Source organism: Hipposideros armiger, unplaced genomic scaffold (assembly GCF_001890085.2).
Source record: "Hipposideros armiger isolate ML-2016 unplaced genomic scaffold, ASM189008v1 scaffold_380, whole genome shotgun sequence".
In the NCBI taxonomy this organism is placed as follows: Eukaryota; Metazoa; Chordata; class Mammalia; order Chiroptera; family Hipposideridae; genus Hipposideros; species Hipposideros armiger.
The window spans coordinates 467,854-489,839 of NW_017731730.1; the positions used below are offsets into that span (position 1 = coordinate 467,854).

At 45.3% G+C, this 21,986-nt stretch overlaps 1 protein-coding gene across 3 annotated transcripts in view; it reads right to left on the reverse strand.

The window, feature by feature from the left end:
* Positions 1 to 20,224: 20,224 nt before the first annotated feature.
* Positions 20,225 to 21,986, reverse strand: part of SCN10A (sodium voltage-gated channel alpha subunit 10) — a 75,524-nt gene continuing 73,762 nt past the window's right edge. For all 3 annotated transcript variants that reach the window (XM_019662733.1, XM_019662732.1, XM_019662731.1), the window contains one exon: positions 20,225 to 21,946. In XM_019662733.1, coding sequence (XP_019518278.1) covers positions 20,730 to 21,946 — 1,217 coding nt within the window. In that variant the 3' untranslated portion in view covers positions 20,225 to 20,729. The remainder of the gene's footprint in view (positions 21,947 to 21,986) is intronic.

A 21,986-nucleotide genomic window follows, 5' to 3' on the forward strand; every position in this document is an offset into this window, starting at 1 on the left:
CCATGTCTCTCCCCACACAGGCGTCCTCTCTAACAGCTAAAGCAGGTCTTTAAATAGGGACACATCATTGGAAAATAGGTAGTATTGTTTCTTGTCCTTCTGCGATTTCTATTTTTACTGACCCAAACTTTTCTTTTTTATGTTTTACCTCTATCGAACGAGAACCCACCCATGGAAAAGTGCACACACCCTAAGGGTTCAACACAAGGGCTCTCACTAGTTGAACGCAACCCTAAAAACACCATTCAGGTCAAGAAACCTAAACATCACCAGCGCTCCAGAAGTCCCCTTCGTGCTCTCCTCCTGTCACCACCACCTCCCACCAGGGAGAACTACTAAACTCAAATTCAGCTTCCTAGGCTAGTTTTGCCTAGTTTTTGATATTTATGTACATGGAATCATAGAGGGCGAACTCTTGTGTCTGGCGTCTTTTAATCAGCTTTAGGTTCATGAGACGCACTTTTTATGACTTGTTTTAGTTCGTTTGTTCTCATTGCTGTATAGAATTGCATTGTGTGAATACACCACACTTGACCTATCCATTCTACTGCTGATGGGCGTTTGGTAGTTTCTAGTTTGGGGTTACTATGAATAGCACTTCTGTGAGTGCTCTAGTACAGGAATTTCAGTGAACGTATGTATGCGTTTCTGCCAGGTACATACCTGGGAACAGAATTGCTGGGTCATGGAGAGAGTGTGTTTATTTTCAGTAGACACTACCTAACTGTTTTCCAAAGTGGTCCTACCAATGCATACTCCATCAGCAGTGACCGTGTGAGAATTCTGGCTCATCTGTGCCCTTCAGCACTTGATATTTTTATCTTCCATATTTGCCATTTGAGTGGGTGTGCAGAGGTTTCACATTGTGGTTTTAATTGGCACTTCCCTGATGACTAATGAAATTGAGCGCTCTTTCATGGTTTATTGGGCATTTGTGTGTTATATGCTTTTCATTTATGGAAATGAGTATTGTTCTAACTTTCATTTCGTTTCCTTATCTTTCTTCCCCAACACTCTGCTTTTGAGCTCTATCCATGTGGGGGTGTAGGCAGCCAGTTCCTGGCTTCTGACAGCTACAGGGTGTTCTGTGTTATGCACCCACCCAAATTTATCCATTCCCCTAGATCAGGGGTCGGCAAACTGCGGCTTGCGAGCCACATGTGGCTCTTTGGGTACGTACATGTGGCTCTGAAGTAAAATTGAAAATGAAAATAAAACTATCATGGTTTTATTTATAAAATGTTTAAAATATATTATTCACATAATGGTGATTTCATTTGTTTTATGGCTCTCGAATAATTTTTAAATTGTTATGAGGGACAGGATTGGCTCTTCTGTCTCAAAGGTTTGCCGACCGCTGCCCTAGATGGTTGGGAGGTAGGTCTGAAGATGGCAAGTGGGTGGAAGAGTAGTAACTGGCTTGTGTTTCTGATTTCTTCACTCGGATAATGCCTGAGGTGGGAGCAGGGAAGAAGCAAGCTGATTTGGAGTTCAGAACCCATAAACACTTGACTAGGCATCTTAAAAGGCAGGGGTGCAGTTGGGACTGAAAACAGAAGCGCTGGTGGAAGGATCACACAAAGGCCTGTAGACCCATAGATGGCCTCCCCCTGACTCCAAACCTCTGGCTCTGGGAGGGGACATTTGGCAGGAGTGAGGAAGCTTACCGAGAGTAAAGGGATCTAGTGAGACCCCTGGTTTTCTATCTCTGCTAGGTGCCAGAGCTCTGGCAAAGGCGTGGGGAATTCCACATGGAGAAAATGACCAGCCTAAGAGAAAAGCCCTCTGATTCGGGGTGCACACCCAGCCATCCTTACTGCAAAGCCCACCTGCCTATCAAGGAGTACTGCTTCCTCCACATTCATTCCCACCTCTCCCTCCTTGCCTGTCTGTCCTACGAAGTCTGTACAAGCTAAGTATTTGCCTCTCCAGTTTTCCCCGTACTCAGGGCTGGCCACGTGACTTGATAATGGCCACGAGTCACAAGCAGAGCTTTGCTGGGGAAGGGTGGTTTCAGGGAAAGCATTGCTTTCCTGGTAAAAGAGGACAGGAGCAGCTGGGTGAGCTCTCTTTCCCCTTGCCCTTCTTCCTGCCTTAATAGAGGCCGTGATGCTTGGAGCCCATGAAGCCATCGCACAGCCATGAGGGTAAGGGCAGGAGATTTGCAGGTGTTGGCTCCGATGACAGTGAACCACAGAGCGCACACCTTCATACTTCTATTCCACTCTTTGTGTAAACAAATGACATGGGACTCTCTGTAATTGCAGCCCGATTGTGTTGCTTGGGGAGGGATCTGAAGCCCAGGTGCTCTTAATACAAACTGTTTACCAGCCCTCCTGTTTTTAGCCATGTCCTTCTCTGTCTTCAAAGGTATCTGGTGCCAGAGCTCCAGAAACTTCCCGGGGTTCTGAGGAGGGCATCCTTTGCTTTCTTTTGGCACCTCTCCCTCTGCGGGCACTTTGAATTCAGCCTTCCTTGTCAGGTACCATTCAAACCTCCAAAAAGTTACCATGAAATGGGAGGAGCAACAGAGTCCCGGGCTCATGCTGCCTGGCCTGCTCAGCCAATCGACCGACACAGGAGTTGAGTGATAGGATGAGCGTTTATTGTCAGAGCACCCGTGATCTGAGAAGGCAGCACGTTAACACCTTCAGACACTGCCTTCACATTCTCAGACCGGCTTAGAGTATTTAAGGAGAAATCTGGGCGTTCCTCCAGAGGCCAGGTTTGGTTCAGGGGGTCTCTATGGAGCCTGGAGCCTTCCCTCTGGTAACGTGATTCTCCGGTGGCATCAGCAACCCAGGAATGATGATGGGAGTGGCCTGGAAAGAATGCTAGACCATAGAGACCAATAAGTCTAAGGGTATTAATCATAAGTTTCAAGGCAATTTTCTAAAACAGGGACATTTTGCGCTCAAGCTACGGGGGGGTGGGGTGGAGGGGGGGGGAGATGATCTATTGTTAAGCTATAGGTCAAGGAAAGGTGAGGCTGGGGACATTGTCAGACCTCTGAGACCTCTACTACGGGGTCCCAACCGGGTCCTGCTTCAGTCACATCTGCTGTTGCTTCCTCTTCTATACATTTTGTGCTTATAGGATTTATGCCGTTCAAAATTATGTCACTGTCATTGGGTGAAATTTCAAGAGATGTCTTCAAATCTACTATATTTTGAAGAAAGTCCCCCATTTCAGTTTCCACCCAGATAATTTTAAGGAGTAATCGGATGTTACTCTTGTGGGTTTTCAGCATTCTCCTAGGAAGAGGCTTTGCTTTATTTTGAATTCTTGAGCAGTCGAGATCTTCTATCTTAGGAGAGGCAGAGAAAAAGAGAAAGGGCAAGGGCATGACCTGCTTCCAAAGGGGTTGACCCCTCCTTTATGCCTAGATGATGGTCAGGCTAACGCTCTTATCTGAGGGACTACGGCCAGATGGGCTCTGCTAACTCCTGTATGTGCCCTCAGCCTCAGTCAGACACACACACACCCCTTGCCTCTGCCAGCTCTCCACCAGCCCACATGAGGCTGGTCTGCAAATGAGAAAGAGCCCTCTGATCCTCAAGACACTTGACTGCCATCTGCTGGAGAGTTGAGAGGAAATAGACATAAATCTCTGATGACCAGGAATGTGCATCATACCCCAAGATTGTGTGAAACGCAACTGTATGTGGCAGCCTGCCAGAAGCTTAGACCAAATTTATTACTATTCTCCATGTGACCTTGGACTAGACACATAACCTTTCTGGACTTTACTCATCTATAAAATGAATAACCATATACGCACCTCACTGAGTTGTTGAGAGGATCGAATGAAATAACATCTGGAAAAGTGTTTGAAATGGAACAAATATTTTACAGAAGCCGACAGTAACACTAACTAAAGCCTATCCACGATTTGCCTTCTGTTGGGTTTTCTAGAAACAGCCTCTGAGAAGGAGATTTGCATGCAGGCTGTTTCTAGGGAGCGCACTTGGGAACAACATCCGTAAGGAAGGGAGGGGAGCAGCGTTGGGCAGAAGGAGAAGTGGACCTTCAATGAAGTTGCAACAAAGGTCTCAGCCACGCCCACAGGAAGTGCGGGAGCTCGGTGACCCCTTGGGGTTGTCCCAAATTGAGGCCAGAGGAGAGTGAGCAAGGTTTTTTATCTCCACTTCAACCCGTCATTGGCGGTAGACTGCACCTGCTGAGGGGCCATAACCTTGGGGGCGGGCAGCTCCCTTGAGGTTAGGGCAGTGGACAGGGATGCAGATGTGAGCCATTAGCAGCCACATTCCTGGCAGCTGGAGGGACAGCAGTACATCTGTCCTGGAAGGGAATCCGGGCAGCTCACTGCAGCATGCCCTCTACCCTCGGTTGTATATGTGGGGGGGGGGGTGTGTTACACAGTCTTAGCCTTCAGGTGTTCAACCTCCACTGCTCTGTGCATAAGCTTGAACAAGAGGCTCCGGTTGCCCAGAAACAGGGGACGTGGACTTTGAAACGAGAGACTATTTTTTGGTTCTGGTCTGTTTTGTTTTTCTGGTCAGACATTTCCTCCCCCATGCTGTCAGGAGTGTTCTCGGTGGATGCAATATGACAGGTATAAGAAAAGAGCCAAAGATGGATTCTGTACACTGAGGAACTTCCTGGCTTTGGGTTTTGCAGAGTAAGAAGTGCCAGGATGCTGTGGCTGGGGTGTGATCTCCCCGGCATTATCCTTTCCACTCAGCTGGCCTTTTTGACAGCTTTACCTGCACGCAGCACATTCCCTAGAAGTACCCCAAGTTCACATGGGACATCCCGCTTTCCCATATACTGTTGCATCCCACGGAGTACACGTGGTGACCCTGGGTTCTGCCACCTTTATAACAGTGACATGGCTGCCCTGTGTCCTGTCGTAGTTCATGTCAATGCAGTGGTAGAGGCGAGAAAAAAGTTCAGCGTGAGAGATTCAGAGGCTGCAAACCAGAGTCCCAGCTGCTGACTACAGCCCACAGATGTATTTATGTGTGTGAGTGGGGGTTGGGGAGGCAGGTGCAGTGTATCATCAAATAGTTTATAATACTGGGAATGTCTTTAGGTGGGACATGCACTCTCCAGCTCTCTTTGGTTTTCACCCCTCCTTGTATTGTGTTTATTAACATTGTCTGCATGGCCCTGCAGGCATTTGAGATTTTCTCTCCTGGATCAGAGCCAAGCAGCCCCCCTGAGGACTCTGGAGCCCCCAAGGTGGTCATGCAAACTAGAATCAGAAGTAGGTGGATGCGATGGGAGGCCTGGGAGTGCCGGCTCTGGGCAGGCTGTGTTCAGACGAGCCAGCAGGTCAGGGGCAGGGATAGGCTGTCCTGAGACTGGTGGGAAGAATGATGCTGGTTATAGGGAACTGGTGACCTGTGCTCGGAGCTGAGACCCCTGTCAGGTGGGCACTGTGCTTGGGTACTGAGTTTACCCACAGTTTTTTTCTTTTATGCCTTCAAGAAGCATTTTTTCGTAGATACGCATGACATGGACGAATCTCCAGTGTGCTATGTTAGGCAAAAGAAGTCATCCTCAAAAGGTTACATATACTGTATGATTCCATTTAGATGACATTCTTGAGAAGGCAAAATTAAAGGAACAGAAAACTGATCAGTGGTTGCCAGGGGGTGGGCATGGAGGGAAGGGTGGGGTTGACTATGAAGGGGCCGCCTGAGGGAGGGAGCATTTTAGGGTGATGGAACTGTTCTGTATTTTGACGGTGGTGGTAGTTCCATGACTCTGCATTTGTCAAAACTCCTAGAACTGTACAGCGAAAAGGATGAATTTCCCTGAATGTAAATTAAGATGTAAGTAAATACACATTTAAAAGGTAAAAAGGAAGCCATCTTTACTTGTTGGAACAGAAGTGGTACTTCCTTCAGGGATGTGTGAGTGTGTGGCTGTGTGGGAGAGAAACAAGAGGTAGGTGTGGTCCTCGAAGAAACGGTAGCCAGAGCCGCTATTCTGAGCCCCAAAGAGCAGGACCAATTCTGGACCTCAGGTATTCAACCTCCACTGCTCTGGGCATGAGCTTCGACTAGAGGTCTGGTTGCCCAGAAACAGGGGTCATGGACTTTGAAACGAAAGACTGTTTATTTTTCGGTTCTGTTCTGTTTTGTTTCCCTGGTCGGACATTTCCTCCCTAAGGCTGAGAAGGAAGAGAAAAGGGGAGGGGGCCTGAGACTGAATCTCCAGTCCCACGCTTAGGGAGCTTCTGAGCCTCCCCAGCTTCTGCCCCTCCCCGGCACCCATAGCTTCTTAAGAATGAAAACCTCACTGGTACAGAAAGAAGGCTGGATGTGTGGTCAGCAGCTCTAATTGACTCAGGCCCTAGCGCTGTGCAGGCTGATTGCTAGACTCCTCCGTGCCTCTGTTTCCCCTTCTCTAAGAGAAAAGTCTTGGGATTACGAGATCCTCCTCTAACATTCTGCAAGAATGTGCAGTAACGAAGGAAGGATGCCCACAGCTCTGTAGGTATCCAAGGAGGGACTCCGCCTGGGACTCCCTCCCTCATCTTGGCGTCCAGACACTGACTTGAGTCCTGAGAAGCCCTGGCTGGTAAACTGCCTACCCCCATGCCACCTGCACACTCCCAAGAGAAGTGGATGAACAGAGGTGCCAGACCTGAGAGGAGAATTTAGAAGACTTTGTAGGGAAATTGGTTTTCTCACTGAGAGTCAATGCTTCAGGCCAGAAAATACTCAGAACTGGCAGCAACTGACAAAAGCTGCCTCTTGTCTGCAAGTGTATCAGCTTCTGAGGAGATAAGAGGCAGGGGCTGGAGTGCAGGCTTCTCAAGGGAACGGTGACAGGAGAACAGGAGAGCTGCCTCCTACTCTCACAGGCTCAGAGCTTCCGGGCTGCCAGGGAGGAGACGGCAATCACTCCAGGCAATCACTCCACTCACTGCTCCAGTGGTGGGAGACAGGACCAGGACAAGGAGTAACCTGCCTAGGGTCTGTAAGTGGCAGTAGCTACTGCAGGGGTCCCTGGGGGAGGGCCTGGGGACTTGGCATCCTGAACGTGCACTATGGGAGGACAAAATTGCTCTGACTCCTCTGTTGAAAGGAGGCAGCCTTATCATTTCTGAGGGCTGCAGGGAACAGGACCCCTGTGGCCCCATTCTGGGAAAGGAGTATTGGGGACCAGATCAGCCAGCCACATTTCCCGGGGAGCTTGGCTTCTGCCTGGGCTAACACAAGCACCACACTCTTATTAATGGCCCTTTCCAGGGTAAGATAAAGGTGAACACTGACTTGGCTTTTGCTCATTTAGAAGTCCCTACTGAATGGCTCTCACCCATCCCCAGGGTCCAGACCTCAGCTGTCAGCCCTTTATCTATAACCCCAGGGCCCCAGCTAGGATGCCCTGCTCAGGCAGATAAACATCCAGTAGGAATGCCTTTTCCTACCCAGGCCTCTAGGGGTGGACAGCCGGGAGCAGCCCTTTTCCTTCTGCCTCCTGGCTCACGTGCCTGGTCTGTACCTATTGGACCACACCAAGGAGGAAAATAGAGCTGTCTGATGCTTCTGACACCATCCAATCATTGCTGTGATGGACACAGTAGGTTAGGCACTCAACTTCCACTTTAACATCCCTCTAGCACACCTTTCTGTGCTCAAGCCAGGTTAGCAACTACAGTTCCCAGACCCCTTTGCAGATAGAGTTCCGGGTTTGAATTTAGGCTCCACATATTAGATGTGATGGCATGAGATTTGAATAGCAGAAACCATCCTCCCGGGGCTTTGGCTGTTACTGCTGGCAAGTATGGTCAGGGCAGTGTTGGGTTGTTTTTTTCTGTATCAGTATTCCAGTGACCCATGACTAGATTTGTGGATCTAACGGGGCCAGACGCAGCAGTTGCAGAGGTTCCTTGATTGTGGTGGATTAAAATAGCTGCAAATACTTTGGGAAATCCCATCAAGAGACAGAGTACGTTTTACTTCCTCTGAAACCTGGGTTGTCCTGTGACTTGCTTTGACCAATAGAATTTAGCAGAAGGGGTGCTGTGTAACTTCTGAGGGGGTCTGCAGCTTCTGCCTTCATTTATTTATTTATTTTTGAAACACTCTCTTGTAAGCCAAACACCCGAACAATCAAATTGAAAAATGGACAATAGACATGAATAGATATTTCACTGAAGGGGATTTACAGATGGTGAATAAGGACATAAAAAGATGTTCAACATCATTAACCATTAGGGAAGTGCAAATTGAAATCATAATGTGATCACTACGTATATATCAGAATGGCTAAAATACAAAATAGTGATAATACCAACTGCTGATGAGCATGTGGAGAAACTCAGTCAGTCATACATTGGAAGTAATATGGCATAGCCATGCTGGAAAATAGTTTAGCAATTTCTTATGAAAGCAAACATGCACTTACCATAGGAATCAGCAATGGCACTTGTCTTAGTTCACCTGGGTTGCTATAACAGAATACTGTAGACTAGGTGCCTTAAAACAACAGCCATTTATTTCTCACAGTTTTGGAGGCTAGGAAATCCAAGATCAAGGTGTTAGGAGATTTGAGGTGTGGTGAGGACCTGCTTCTGGGTTCACAGACGGCTGTACTTTCATTGTATCCTCACATGGTAGGGAGCAAGAGAGCTCCCTGGGGTAGTAATCCATTCATGAAGCCTCTGCTCTCATGACCTCATCACCTCCTTGGGAGGGGACACAAACATTCAGTCTATGGGAGCACTCGAGGACATTTATTCCAGAGAAATAAAAAAACTTATCTTCCTACAAAAACCTGTACATAAATGTTCACAGCATCTTTATTCTTAATAGCTGGAGACTATAATGTAAATATAGTCTCAGATGTCCTTCAGTGGGTAAATGGTTAAACAGTCGTGATCCATCTATACCATGAGAAGCTACTCAGCGATGACAAAGAGTGAACTATTGATACACAGTGACTTGGATGGATCTCAAGGGAATGATGCTGACTAGAGAAGACCAATTACACATCAATTTAAGATTCTATACTGCCTGATTCTATTTATATAATGTTCCCGAGATGACACAGTTATAGGGATGGAGAACAAATTAGTGGCTGCCAGGGTTTAGGGGTGGAGCAGAGAGGATAGTGACTGTGCCTGTTGAAGAGGAGCACAAGGATTCCTTGCAAAGAAATTGTCCTGTGCCCTTTGCTGTGGTCATCATAAAAATCGCTGTGATAAAACTGCATAAAACAAGATACACACATACACGAATGCATGAAAAACTGGTGAGCTCTTAATACGAGCAGTGGATTGATTGTATCAACGTATACATCCTGGTTGTGATATTGTACCATGGTTATGAAAGATATTCCCATTGGGGGAAGCTGACTGAAGGGCATACAGGACTTCTGTGAATTATTCTTACAAGGGCATGTGCATCTACAATTATCTCACAATAAAAAGTGTGTGTGTGTGTGTGTGTGTGTGTGTGTGTGTGTGTGTGTTTACATGATTCGGAAGAGTCGGACTCTATGAAGAAGTTTTACCTTAAATTATTGATTTTGTTTACATACTCTATTTCATGTATTCATGAAGTAATATGTAATCCATGTCTAAAAAATCTGAAAGGGTAATCAGTACAAAATAAAAATTCTAAGTGATAAGAAAAAAGAAGGAATCAGGAGAGTACGATTAAAATATCAATGGTTGACCTTTTCATCATATTTACAAAAACTAAAATTTCTCATAACATCCAAGTGTGGATGATGAGGAGGGTAAGCATCCACCGTAAAAGGTCCCTACCTTTTACAGTTCTGATATAATTTGGCTTGACCACTTTGGAGTATATACAACCCTTGAGAGCAACTTGAGAGAAACTTACTTTCACTTATACAAGAAAGTATCCGTAAGGTTGTTCTGGGCAGCACTGTTTTTAACATAAAAAATTGAAACAATGTAAATGTTCACCCATTGGAAATGGTTTATTAAATTGTGCTATATTCGTAAGATGAAAATAATTAGTTAAAATGAATGATGAGCTCAAAAAAATAACGTTGAATGAAAAAGTAAGGTGCAGAAAGATACATGAACTATTATGCCATTTGTGCAAATTTTACGAAATACCCAAGATATCAGATATCAGTCATTAAAAATTTATGTACTATAAATATACAAACCCAGCAAGAATGTGTGTGCTCTGAATTTACGATAGTGGTTGCCTCTGGGAGGGGAGGAGAGAATTGGATGGGGAAAGGGCACAAGGGGCACCTCAGCTTTATCTTCCATGTTTGAATTCTTTCAAGAAGAAAGGAGGAGATTGGAAGCAAATGTGGTGAAACAGTTACAGTACTCCAGGCACAGAATTGAGTCTTTGATTCAATCCCTACACATTCATAACAATACTCTGAGGCAGGTGCATTTGACATCCTTTTCTGCAGATGAGGAAGGTGACACAGAGGGGTTAGAACACTCGCCCAAGGTCCCACAGTCCTGGCAGAGTCTGGATCTAAACCCAGGCACGTTGGCTCCAGGGCCCTGCCCTGAACCACCAAAAGAGGTGGGTAAATGGGGGTTTGGTAGTGGAATTGTTCTTTGTCCTTTTCTCCATACTTTAAATCAGAATAAAAATTAGAAATAAAGACATCTTATCCAAACCAACCAACCAACTAACCAACCAACCAAACAAACAAGAGTTCAGTCAACTTTTGCTGTGGAGATGGGGTGGGAGGGAGACGGGAGTGTGTATGTTTTTTGTTTGTTTTTTTAAAGATTTTTATTGGGGAATTGGGGGGATGGGAACAGACAAGTTGCTGTCGTTTTGTTCTTCAGTCTAGTTGTGGAGGACATTGGTTCACTGGCACAGGTTGGCACCATCATTGCGCTCTTCCCGGGTGAGGCAGATCAATTGCCGGCTTCTGGAAGGCCGCTCACGCTGGCTGCTGGCCACACACGGTAGCCCATGGCAACCCACTGCCACAGGGGCTGCAGCCTACGCCGTCATCGGCGACTCACGGCAGCCCAGCTCCAGGTTGAGCTGTTGTTCAGCATCTTAGCTGTGGAGGGCAGTGTCACTGGCCCTCATATGTGGGATCCGAACCGGGGCCCTCTGGCGTCCCAAGCCAGTTCTTAACCATCGCGCCACTCGGCCGGCCCGAGTGTGTAAGTTTTAAGGTGAGGGATATAGAACATATTTGGAGGCTGATGAGAATGATGACCTTGATGATGAAGAAGAAGGGATAACTGTAGGGTAAATGAGGATGTATGTGACTTAGGAATAGACTGACTTTTAACTGGAGCAGAAACTCTTTTTCCATTTTAAGAGGAAGAAATGCAGAGCATACACTTATAGAAGCAAGTAGATTCATCTATTTGCTGGTGGGAAGATGTCTGATAATTTTATTCTTTCAATGAAATGTAACAGGATGTTACATTTTAAGTGTTGATTGAGACACCAAAATATAATAGCTCTGACATGCTAAAGTGGGGTGTTAGACCAAGAAGCAAATTTTTGAAGAAATAGTTATATGACTCTTAAACTCCACCCACACTGAGAGAGGAAGGAGTAAGTCTGTCAGAATGAAGGTGGAAGGATTATTGAGGATGATTCTTTCATGGGAGGGGCCTAGAGTATACTGAGACAGTGTGTGGAGACCTGTCCCCACCTCCAGTGGGGAGGTGGTGTGGGCTGGGTGCCTGTCATCTATCTGAACCTTGTGAGGAGGATTTCAAGAGGCCATCTTTGGTATCCCCATGGAAGAGAGATGCAGTGGCTGGTGTTTGACTCCTGCCTGGGACATAACAGCTAAAGATGGGCTGCCTAACTGCTGGTAGAGAAACTGCAAAAAAGGTGGCTGTTTTGTGATAGACATGGCCTCCTAGAATTTGTCAAGGTAAAAAAATCTGTGACCATCCACACACATCAGATGTGGGGAGAGAAAGGGAGGGACAGGGAGGGAGGGAGGAAGGGAGGGAGGGAGGTAGAGAGAGAGAGAGAGAGAGAGAGAGAGAGAGAGAGAGAGAGAGAGAGAGAGAAGTATCAGGGCCCCTCAGCAGACAACCTGGAAGTGGACCAACGCAGGGTTTCTCAGGGCTATGGAAGGAAGTGAGTGGGCAGATGAGCTAGAGGAGGAGAGTATTTTACTTCAAATAAAGGAACTGCAGGAGAGAGATCTCCAGGAGGGAGAGCTTTTAGATGAACTCATACAAGCTTCCAGAGAGTCATCTTTAAATGTTGACCAGGCTCAGAGAGGAGAATTTTCCAGTTCCCTTTTCTCTCCAAACCCCAAACCCTGTATGAGTAAGAGACAGCATCTAGGAGAGAGGGAGAAGGCAGGTGAGTGAGAAAATAACCCATACCCTCTTCCCAGGAAGCTGGCAGCCCACGACAGCAGGCCACAGCTTGAGGAAGGGGGGAACCAGGACTTCAAATGAAGTCGGAAGCTTTGGCTACTACATAGGACCGACATTCTAAATATCCAAACAACTGTGTTTTGGGACTTAACATGACCAATGGACTTTTTACTACATAAGAGTAATCAGAAAAGTTGTGGGATACTCCAAGATTTCATTCACAAGTGTTACAACTTTCATCCTGAATAAATTGGAGGGACGGTGAATCACAAAAATGAAGTTGTCTCATTGAACAGAGAAAGAAGTAAGAGTTGGGAGCATGGACTGAGAATGAAGGAGGGAAAGAAGGCAGGAGATGGGAGGCTTGGAGATTTGAGACGAGAGAAAGAGGCACAAAAAATACCATTTTGGTGGGTAGGAAAATGAACTTTCTGGGGAAATGCAATAGGAACATGGGTCTGTATATAGAGCCCATCTAAGGCCTGTGGTTATGAAATTGGAGTGAGACCAGCAACTGTCTGGAGCAGGAACAGAGAGGGTAGAAATTTGGGGTTAACTGGAGTAGTTCAGGGTTTTACCAGACATGTAGGATGCAAGGAGAAGGTGGCAAAAGACTTGAAAGTGTCTGCAAGCATGTGACTATAAAGGTAGACCATGACATCAAAGTGGGTAAGGAGAGAATGAGAGCTATGAAAGTCGAAGGATGGAGGACGTATAGCATTTGGAGAATGACTTAGGTGGAGGTATTCAGTGTCCTGGAGAGAGGATAGTTGGCAAAAGTATGAGATTGGCGTTGTTAACAAGGATGACAAGGTTGAGGATATGACCACCTGAGTGGGTGATGGGTGTAGGGTAGAGGATATGATCACTGGATCTGAGAAAACTGTGTCTTGAATGAATCACTCTGCAACTGAGGACAGGGATAGGGCTGGGCACAGGGAGCCAGAGGCCATGACATTGATGAGTGGTGGAAAATAACCTCATACTGTTCCTGCTGATGATATGCCAGAGGTCAGTGTGTGGATTAAAAGCAGTAGTCCTCAGGGCCGAAACTAAGATGAGGCAAGAAATGTGCCAGGATGAAAAATTTAAGGATGCACTCACTCTCAGGTTTATACATGTGCAAGATCAGGATTGGGGAATGAGTGACTTCCCTACATTTTGTGCCCAGCTCACTTGTGTAACTGGGCAGAGCAGGGGCTGGCTAGGGTGGGCAGAGAGAGAGTCACCTAGAGCACAAAAGTGAAGGGAGCGCTTACTCTCAGGTTTGTGAAAAACTGGCCCTACCACCATGGCTCAGACTTTGTAGGAATGCTCTGGGACACTTGACTCAGAAATGTCCCTCAAGCCATGGGAGGCTAGGGTACTTATTTATCTTNGGGGGGGTGCGTGCGCGTGTGGTTATGTAGAGAATCCTAGATACCAGCTGGGACCTCTTGCCTCCCAATTGAGGGGTAACATTGATTCACACCCACTATTCCACAGGTCAAAGTTCTGGCCAAGATTTCTCCAAATTCCCCGTTGTTTGAAGTTCTAGACTTCCAGCCTCCCCCTAATATTGCTCTGGGCCCCATCTCTTAGATGTGGCTTTATCTGCACCCTGGCATCAGTTCACAAATGAAACACACATCTCTTCCCTCTTCGCACTCCTAGCAACCTCAAATACAAAACTGATGCCTAAAAACTGAATTTTCCATGAACACTGGGGAGTCACAGCAGCACCTCATAGCAAACAGCTTAAAATGACGCGGTATTCCTCAGGCCACCCTGGTGGGGGTTTTTCCTCAGCCTCACCGCCCAGCTCTGCTCCCCACCTCCATCTCCCCTTCTTTGCCTCCTCCCTGTTGGACCACCTTCTTCTCTGGCCCAAATTCTTCTCTTCAAAGTAGGGCAATTCTGCCTGCCCAGCAACTCCTCCCAAACTCTCAAAATGCTCAGCAGAACAAAAGGCTGACAGACATTTGTGGCCACTGACAGTTTTTTTTTTCCTGCCTCCTGCCTTATACACAGGCTTGTAACTCCACGCGCATATGTATCCATGTGCATTTGCATGTATACTTACATGGTAAAAAAACGACCAAGATGCTAATCCAAAGAGCAGAAACTAAGAACTGGCCAGCCTTTTCCCCGCCACCCCCCCACCCCCCATACTCAGTGAGGGAGAGGAAGCAGCATTGTCTTTTGTGAGGACTGCCCTGGGACAGTGTGGCAGGATGGGTTCTCTAATTTTCTCCCCCTTTATCCTTCTGCTTCTTTTAGTGGGCGGAGAGGGCGGTTTTTTGTTGTTGTTGTTGTTGTTGTTGTTGTTTTAGCTGAGCCATCCTGCCACCTGTTGGCAGCTCAGCTCGGGCTGGGAATCGAACCAGCAACCCTGTTGCTCAGAGCTCACACTCTTGAGCGAGCTCTTAACCAGCTGAGCCGCTCAGCCAGCCCTGAGAGGGCGTTTTTATCTCCATCAAACCTCTTGATGGGTTCGGCAAGGCAGGAATCTTTCTTGCCATTGTATAGACACGGAAAGTTGTTCAGAGAAGCTGTGACCCGTGAGTGAGAGAAGGCCTGGAGTCAAACTGGAACCATCTACCTTCTCATCCGGAACTCGGTCCAGAGCACCGTACTGCTTGGCCAATGAGTTGAGTGTTTCTCTGTGGGTCGTTTGTAATTTTCAGCTTCCACGTGGTTCTGGGTCCCTGTTCTAACTACAAGAAGCATCATTATTCAACAGACGGGCGCGCACACACACACACACACACACACACACACACACACGCACGCACGCCGTTATATTACTTTGTAACACAATTAAATCTGGGAGCAGGAGCAGCCATATTTTTAATAATCAATTAACTTAGTTCTGGTCAGGGAAAAAAAAAAAGAATCCTTTTCATGCATGCCCCTTGAGAGTTTGTTATCTTTGTACACCGAATCATATCTACCGATTTTTGTTATTGTTGTTAGTTCAATTGTAAGAACTGGTGTTTTAAAGAGTCAACAGTAGATGTGAACTTTCTTGGTGCAGATTTGATGCCCACAGGCAAACCCTGCCTTTCTCTGCCTGAACTCTGTTGGACGATGATTCCTCTGGGGCTTCTCAGGAGAGCACACTTAACAAGTATTTCCACGTCAGGGAATGTATGAGTAATTTTCTGGAGACCTAGTGCATTGCAGATATTTGGGTCCTAGGGAGCATTTTATCTGGAGGAAAAGGATTTGGACCTGTCACCGGAGAGGAACATGGAAGCTGGCACCTTAGTCCATGTTGTGGGGGTTCTATCTGAGCAGACGTAGTGACTTTTCGTCAGTGTGTTTGAGTGACTTAAAAATACATAGTTCAGATCCCCGTTCGGCACAACCGCTCCCCTAATCTCTCTGCTCCCAACTTCAGCCTCTTGGTAATTCATCACTGTGGCCAGAGGGATTTTTACAAAACAGGAATCCAACTTGTTATACTCATCAGGCATTTTGCCTGCCTACCATTATTTCCATAACAATGCCTTAACATTTTGGGGGGGGGGTGGCGGTGTGTGTGTGGGTGGTGGGAGAAGGTAATTGACTGTAGACTAGTTGGCGCTATCAATCAAAACGCCCCTCCCTTCTCTTGCTGGAACTGGGCTGATTAGTGTGAGGCTATCCCTCATTCTATTACTGCATAAAATTACATTTAAAAAATTCACCACAATTTAATATATCCTACTGCTGATGGATATTAGGTTGTTTATCATTTGGGTCTGTTACACACAATGTTGATAAGAAATCTTGCACACGTCTCCTAGAGCACATGTGCATGGATTTCTCTAGGTTTCATACCCAAGAATGGAAAACCTGAGTCATGCGTAGATGTGTCTTCCACTCTTCTCGTAAAGTTGAATTGTTTTCCAAAATGGTTGTGCCAATATACACAATCCAGCAGCATGGTAGAGTTCCTTTTGCTCTATCTCTTTACCAACACTTGGTATTTATGAGACTAAAAGTTTTGCAGATCTGATAGATGTGTAGTGGTATTTCACTATGGTTCTAATTTGCATCTCCCTGATTACTAATTAGGCTGCTTACCCTTTTATATGTTTATTGGTTATTCAGGTTTCCTCTTGTGTGAAGTGCCTCTTCAAATCTCTTGCCATTTTTTTCCTACTGGGCTGTCTATTTTGTATTGATTCATAGACGTTAATAAAAATTTCCTCTGAATATTAGACCTTGGTTGAAGATAAGTGTTTTAAATATTTTCTTCCACTCTGTAGCTTTCCTTTGCACTCTTTTAACGATATATTTAATGAACTGAGTTCTCAATTTTAATGTAGTCAAATGTATCAGCTTTTTCTTTAGTTCACGGTCATGTAGATATTTGCCTCTATTATCTTCTAAAAGCTTTATAGATTTCGCCTTCACATTTAGGTACACTTGGAATTGATGCTTAAGTACAGTTTTAGGTAGGGGATCCAATTTTGTTTCTTTTTCTTATGAAAACACAATTGTCCTAGCATCATTTTAGGAAGACCATCTTTTCCTCACTGCTACGCTATGCCCTCTTTGTCATATAGTGTCTTTATATGTTGTAGTCTGTTTCCTTTTGTTGTTGATTCTAAGCTAGGTTATATTACAGTCTGGAAACATACATTATATGATTTTAATCCTTTGAAAACGTTCAAAATCTTATTCTGTGGCCAGGTATATGGACTAATTTTGTAAATGTCCCATAAATACTTGAAAAGAACATACATTTTGTAGATGCATGATTAATATTTACATGGTATATCTTTTTCCATCCTTTTATTTTTAACCTTATGTTTTAGATGTGTCTCTTTGTAAACATCATTTATTTGAATTTTTAAAATTCTGCCTGACAATCTTTGTCTATTTTTTGGAGTAGTCTATTTACATTTAATATAATTACTGATATATTTGTGTCCAAACATATTACATTACTGTCTTTTCCAACTTTTTCCTCTTGTTCTAAATTTCTCTTTTATCCCCTTTCTTACCTTTTTGATTGCTTAATTATTTCTTAGAATATTTTCCCCTGTCTTAGTTTGAAAATTATATACACTGTTTTTATATCTGTTAGTGGCAATCCTAGTAATTAGGTCATGCATCCTTAACTTACCAAAGCATAATAAAAACTTTTTTCTCCTAGACAAAAATAAAGCTTTAGAACCCTTACCCTACTCACATGGTCCCAACTTACATATTATTGTTGTGTGGTATTTATCCTGCATTTTCATGATTTTTAATGGGAAAGATGATTCAAATAACCTAACTTGTCACCACCACTGGAAATCTTGGAATTGCTTTTTTTAACCTCCAGCTTGTGTTCAGCTCCAGGCTGAGGATCTGTTATTAATTTTATATTCCTAGCACTTGGGAAAGTGACTTCACCTTTGTCTTAAGGCAAATGCATTAACACACCAAGCCTCTGCCTACACCTTCCCATCTGAGTTGGCGGAATGTTCCTGAATGTGCTTGGCCATCTATTTCTCTGCTACAAGGTTTAATAGATTGAAAGTCAGGGTACTGTTTATGGTGGAAGCACATGTTCAAGAACCTGCAGGTTCCAGATCATCATGTAGTCAACACCACCGTTCTTTCTGTCGCCCTTCAGCACCAAGGTATCCTCACATATTCTGGGCCAGAGAGATTCTGGTGCCATCACCTATGGGTGATGGAGAGAAAGACGCTCTGGCTCTCCAACTGCTCAGATTTTCTCTCCATGCAAGTTTAGTTTCTACTTTGTAATTGGATCACCAGGTGAACTTTGGAACTAGATCAAGTGAAATTTTCAAGGGCCAATCCTGCACTTGTATTAGATACATTTCTGAAAACTCTGTATAATGCAAGCTGTGTATATCACAATTTTCCGATGCTTTCTATTATAATTTGGGAAATGCATCTGTATGGGAAAAAATGGGGTTGTGTTAGTTTACTCGGGCTGCTATAATAAAGTACCACCAACTAGATGGCTTAAAAAACATTCTCTCACAGTTCTGGAGGCCAGAAGTCTGAAATCAACATATGAGCAGGGCCGTGCTCTCTCTGAAAGTTTTAGAGAATACTTCCTTGCCTCTTCCTAGTTTCTGGTGTTTCCCAGTAATCCTTCACATTCCTTGGCTTGTAGCTGCATCATTCTAATTATTTCTGCCTGTCTTTACATAGCTATCCTCTCTCTCTCTCTCTCTCTCTCTCTCTCTCTCTCTCTCTCCCTCTCTCCCTCTCTCTCTCTTTCTCTCTTCATATGACATTCTCCTCTCTGCATGTTCTATGTCTAAATTTCCCTCATGTTCTAAAGACACAACTGGTCTACCTTAATCCAGTATGACTGCATCTTAATTTGATTGCATCTGCAAAGACCCTATTTCCAAATAAGGTCACATTCACAGGTACTGTGAGTGAGGACTTCAACATATCTTTTTTTGGGGGGATGGGGGGGTGGGTGGGACACAATTCAACTTACAACACGTGGCAAAAAAAGGTAATAAGAATATCTTTGAGACTAATATTATCTACCTAATAAAACTTGTCTGGTGGTTGGGTACCTTTAATTCTTCCAGATAACATGTAAAAGTAAACCAGTCCCCAAGGTCTCTGTCTGTCTACCAGCTGTCTTATAAACACTTGGGCTAGCACCTTCTCAGGTGGCATTTTCACTGATTGCATTAGAATCAGATTTAGATTTAGATTTAGATGCTGAAGATGCTGCACAGTCAATAGGTGTGCTGTCCGGTTCAGTGGAAGTAGGGAGGAACAGCTATTTTGTTGAGCTGGTCTTTTAGATACAAACCAGGCATCCAGCAAACTGCTGATTGGTACTGGGACGGCCGGTGCCTTTGGCTACTTCATCATCATTTTATTAACCTGCATCTGGGGTGGCAGGGAGGCTGGAAAATCTCGACAAGTATCTTGAAAGCCTCTTTGGCCTCTGAGGGGCCAACAGTGATGGAAAAAGGAGAGCAAGGCCCCAGAAAAATCTGTATCCATGAGGCAGGCAAGGTGGACTAGCCTCTATTTGTGTAATTGCATAAATGGAGAAGCTTATGAAGTTTTCAAATATATATCAACAAATTGACCTGATCCTTGTCATTGTGGCAGGGAACTGTCAAAAATTAATAGAAGATTATGGCTGTCATAAAGACCCTTTATGTCCTATGTTGTTGCATGAACTTCTTGCTCTCCTTCATCTTAAGACCTGCCACTTGCCTTTGGCCTGAATATTCTCTCTGATGACCCTTACTCCACTCACTGTATAAATCCAGTTAATCTTTTGGGGCTTAATTCCCATTATCTCTGAGCTTAGAGCAGTGCATGTCATATAATGGGTACTTAACAACATTTGTAGAATGAATTAAAGAAAATATTGGCCATACATTTTATCTCCTAGATCATCTTTCTCAAAATATCTTTTGGCTGATTATACTAATGATGGAATCCCAGCCCCAGGGGAATGTGAAAAACTTCCTCCTTAAGTCTGACTATGAGATGTGGAACAGGCTCTGGAATATATATATCCAAAATCTGCCCGTTTAGCTACACAGCAGGGAGGTATGGCCATTGCAGCTTTAGAAGAGAGTATTTTCCTCATCTAAATTGGGATGGGGCACCACTGAGCTCTACAACATGCAATGCAAGGCTCTATAGGAAGAGTCATTCTGTCTGCCCCCCACCAATTTTTCAAGTGTGGAAATCCAGGTTCAGAGGGGAAAGAGATTGGCCCAGGTCAACCAAGCAATCAGTGGAAGACTTAGGATTAGCACACGCTCTCAAGCGCCTTCCAGCCCCACCCAGCCTCAAGCTCAAACTGCAAAATATCAGGAACCCTGAAAGTAAAGGAGAAGTGATTTATGACACATCAATATCACACAATTTTTTTAAATGGTGCTTTAAGATATAACATTGGTCTTGACATACCTTTAAAAATATTGATTTTAATGGATATCTCAAAGGCCTCCCATGACATAGACCACAGGTGTTACCCTGGGCTGGAGCAGTTGTCTGGCAGCTCTCAACATGCAGTCATGCAAACTCCTAAATGACATTGCCAATCTCTACGTGGTGTTTCACAGAGGACTACCTTGGACCTTTGGCAACATCCTTCCCATATATCTTTGGAAGTTCTGGTCCTGAGAAGCTTGTCTTGATACATGAAAACTCTGGTCACAATCAAAATAAAAGGACCAGGGACATTTTTTTTTTTGAAAGTAAGGGAACCCATCATCTGACATTGAAATTGAAAAGGGAAGTCACATAAGGGTCTTGGCCTTCTGAATAATGTTGGTGTATGGGGGCTTCTCCAAAGGTGGGTACCAACTGCACTCCCTTGCCCAGTTCTGACATTGTGACCAGTGGCATGCATTGGTGAGGTGGTAGCTGGATGCCACCTGTAGTGGGGAAGAGTTACCATGGAGCAGAAGGACACAACAGAACTGGACATGTCCATACTGGAGTGTCCTTACTCGGGTCCAGGGGCAGTGGCTTCCTTACTGGTAGCTTCATCTACATTTTGTATTGAGCTAGATGTACTCATGTTGACTTTATCACTAAGGCCTCTAGTGACACTGTCATAGGATGGTGGGAAAGACGTGGCAGATGCAGTTTCAGATTTGTCTGGGAGCACGCAATTTTCATTTCCCATGAATGCAGCAAAGCCTTCATCGGAGAGTGACACAGCCTCCTCCTCAGCCCTGGGCACGCGTGGAGGGTTGGCGGTTGTCTTGGAGCGGTGGAGTATGTAGCTCCGATAGGCCTTTTGAATGACCGTGGCTGAAATGTCTTCTTGCTTCCACCGGAGGGTGGTGGCTATTGGCTCGTAGGATGCTTTTGAAAGATTAGTTGCCATAAACTTCTCCTCCATGTTTGCCTTCAGAGAATCCAACTCCCCAGATTCTCCCAAAACATTTTTAGTGAAGGCAAAAAGGATGTCCAAACAGTGGATCTTATCTCCAGGGACCAAGGGCAGGTCCATCTGGATTAATATATTCTGATTGGGCTTTGGGATGCGCAGAGGGCCATAGAGGGTGTCTGCGAAGTCTGAGAGAGCAGAGAAGGCAATGAACTGGGTGGCCTCCGGGTCGAACTTCTCCCAAGTCTCATAGAACATGTCAAAGTCGTCCTCGCTCAGGGGTTCGGTGCTCTCCTCCGTGGCCACATTGAAGTTTTCCAGAATTACTGCAATGTACATGTTGATCACAATGAGGAAGGAGATGATGATGTAGGTGGTGAAGAAGATGATGCCCACAGCTGGGCTCCCACAGTTTCCCCGGGAGCCATTGCTGTTGGTCAGGTTGGGGTCACAGTAGGGGGGCCCCGTGTTGAGGATGGGACTGAGGAGACCGTCCCAGCCGGCCGACGTGGTGATCTGGAAGAGGCACAGCATGCTGTTGGCGAAGGTCTGGAAGTTGAACATGTCGTCGATGCCAGCCTCCCACTTGACGTAAGCGAAGTTGGCCATGCCGAAGATGGAGTAGATGAACATGACGAGGAAGAGCAGCAGGCCAATGTTGAAGAGGGCGGGCAGCGACATCATGAGGGCAAAGAGCAGGGTGCGGATGCCCTTGGCCCCTCGGATCAGCCTGAGGACGCGGCCGATCCGGGCCAGCCGAATGACTCGGAAGAGCGTTGGGGAGAAGTAACTTTCAAATGATTTAAGAATTGTAGAAAACACCAGGCCTTGAAAAGAGAGAGGAAATGACCTAATTAGTACTTCCGC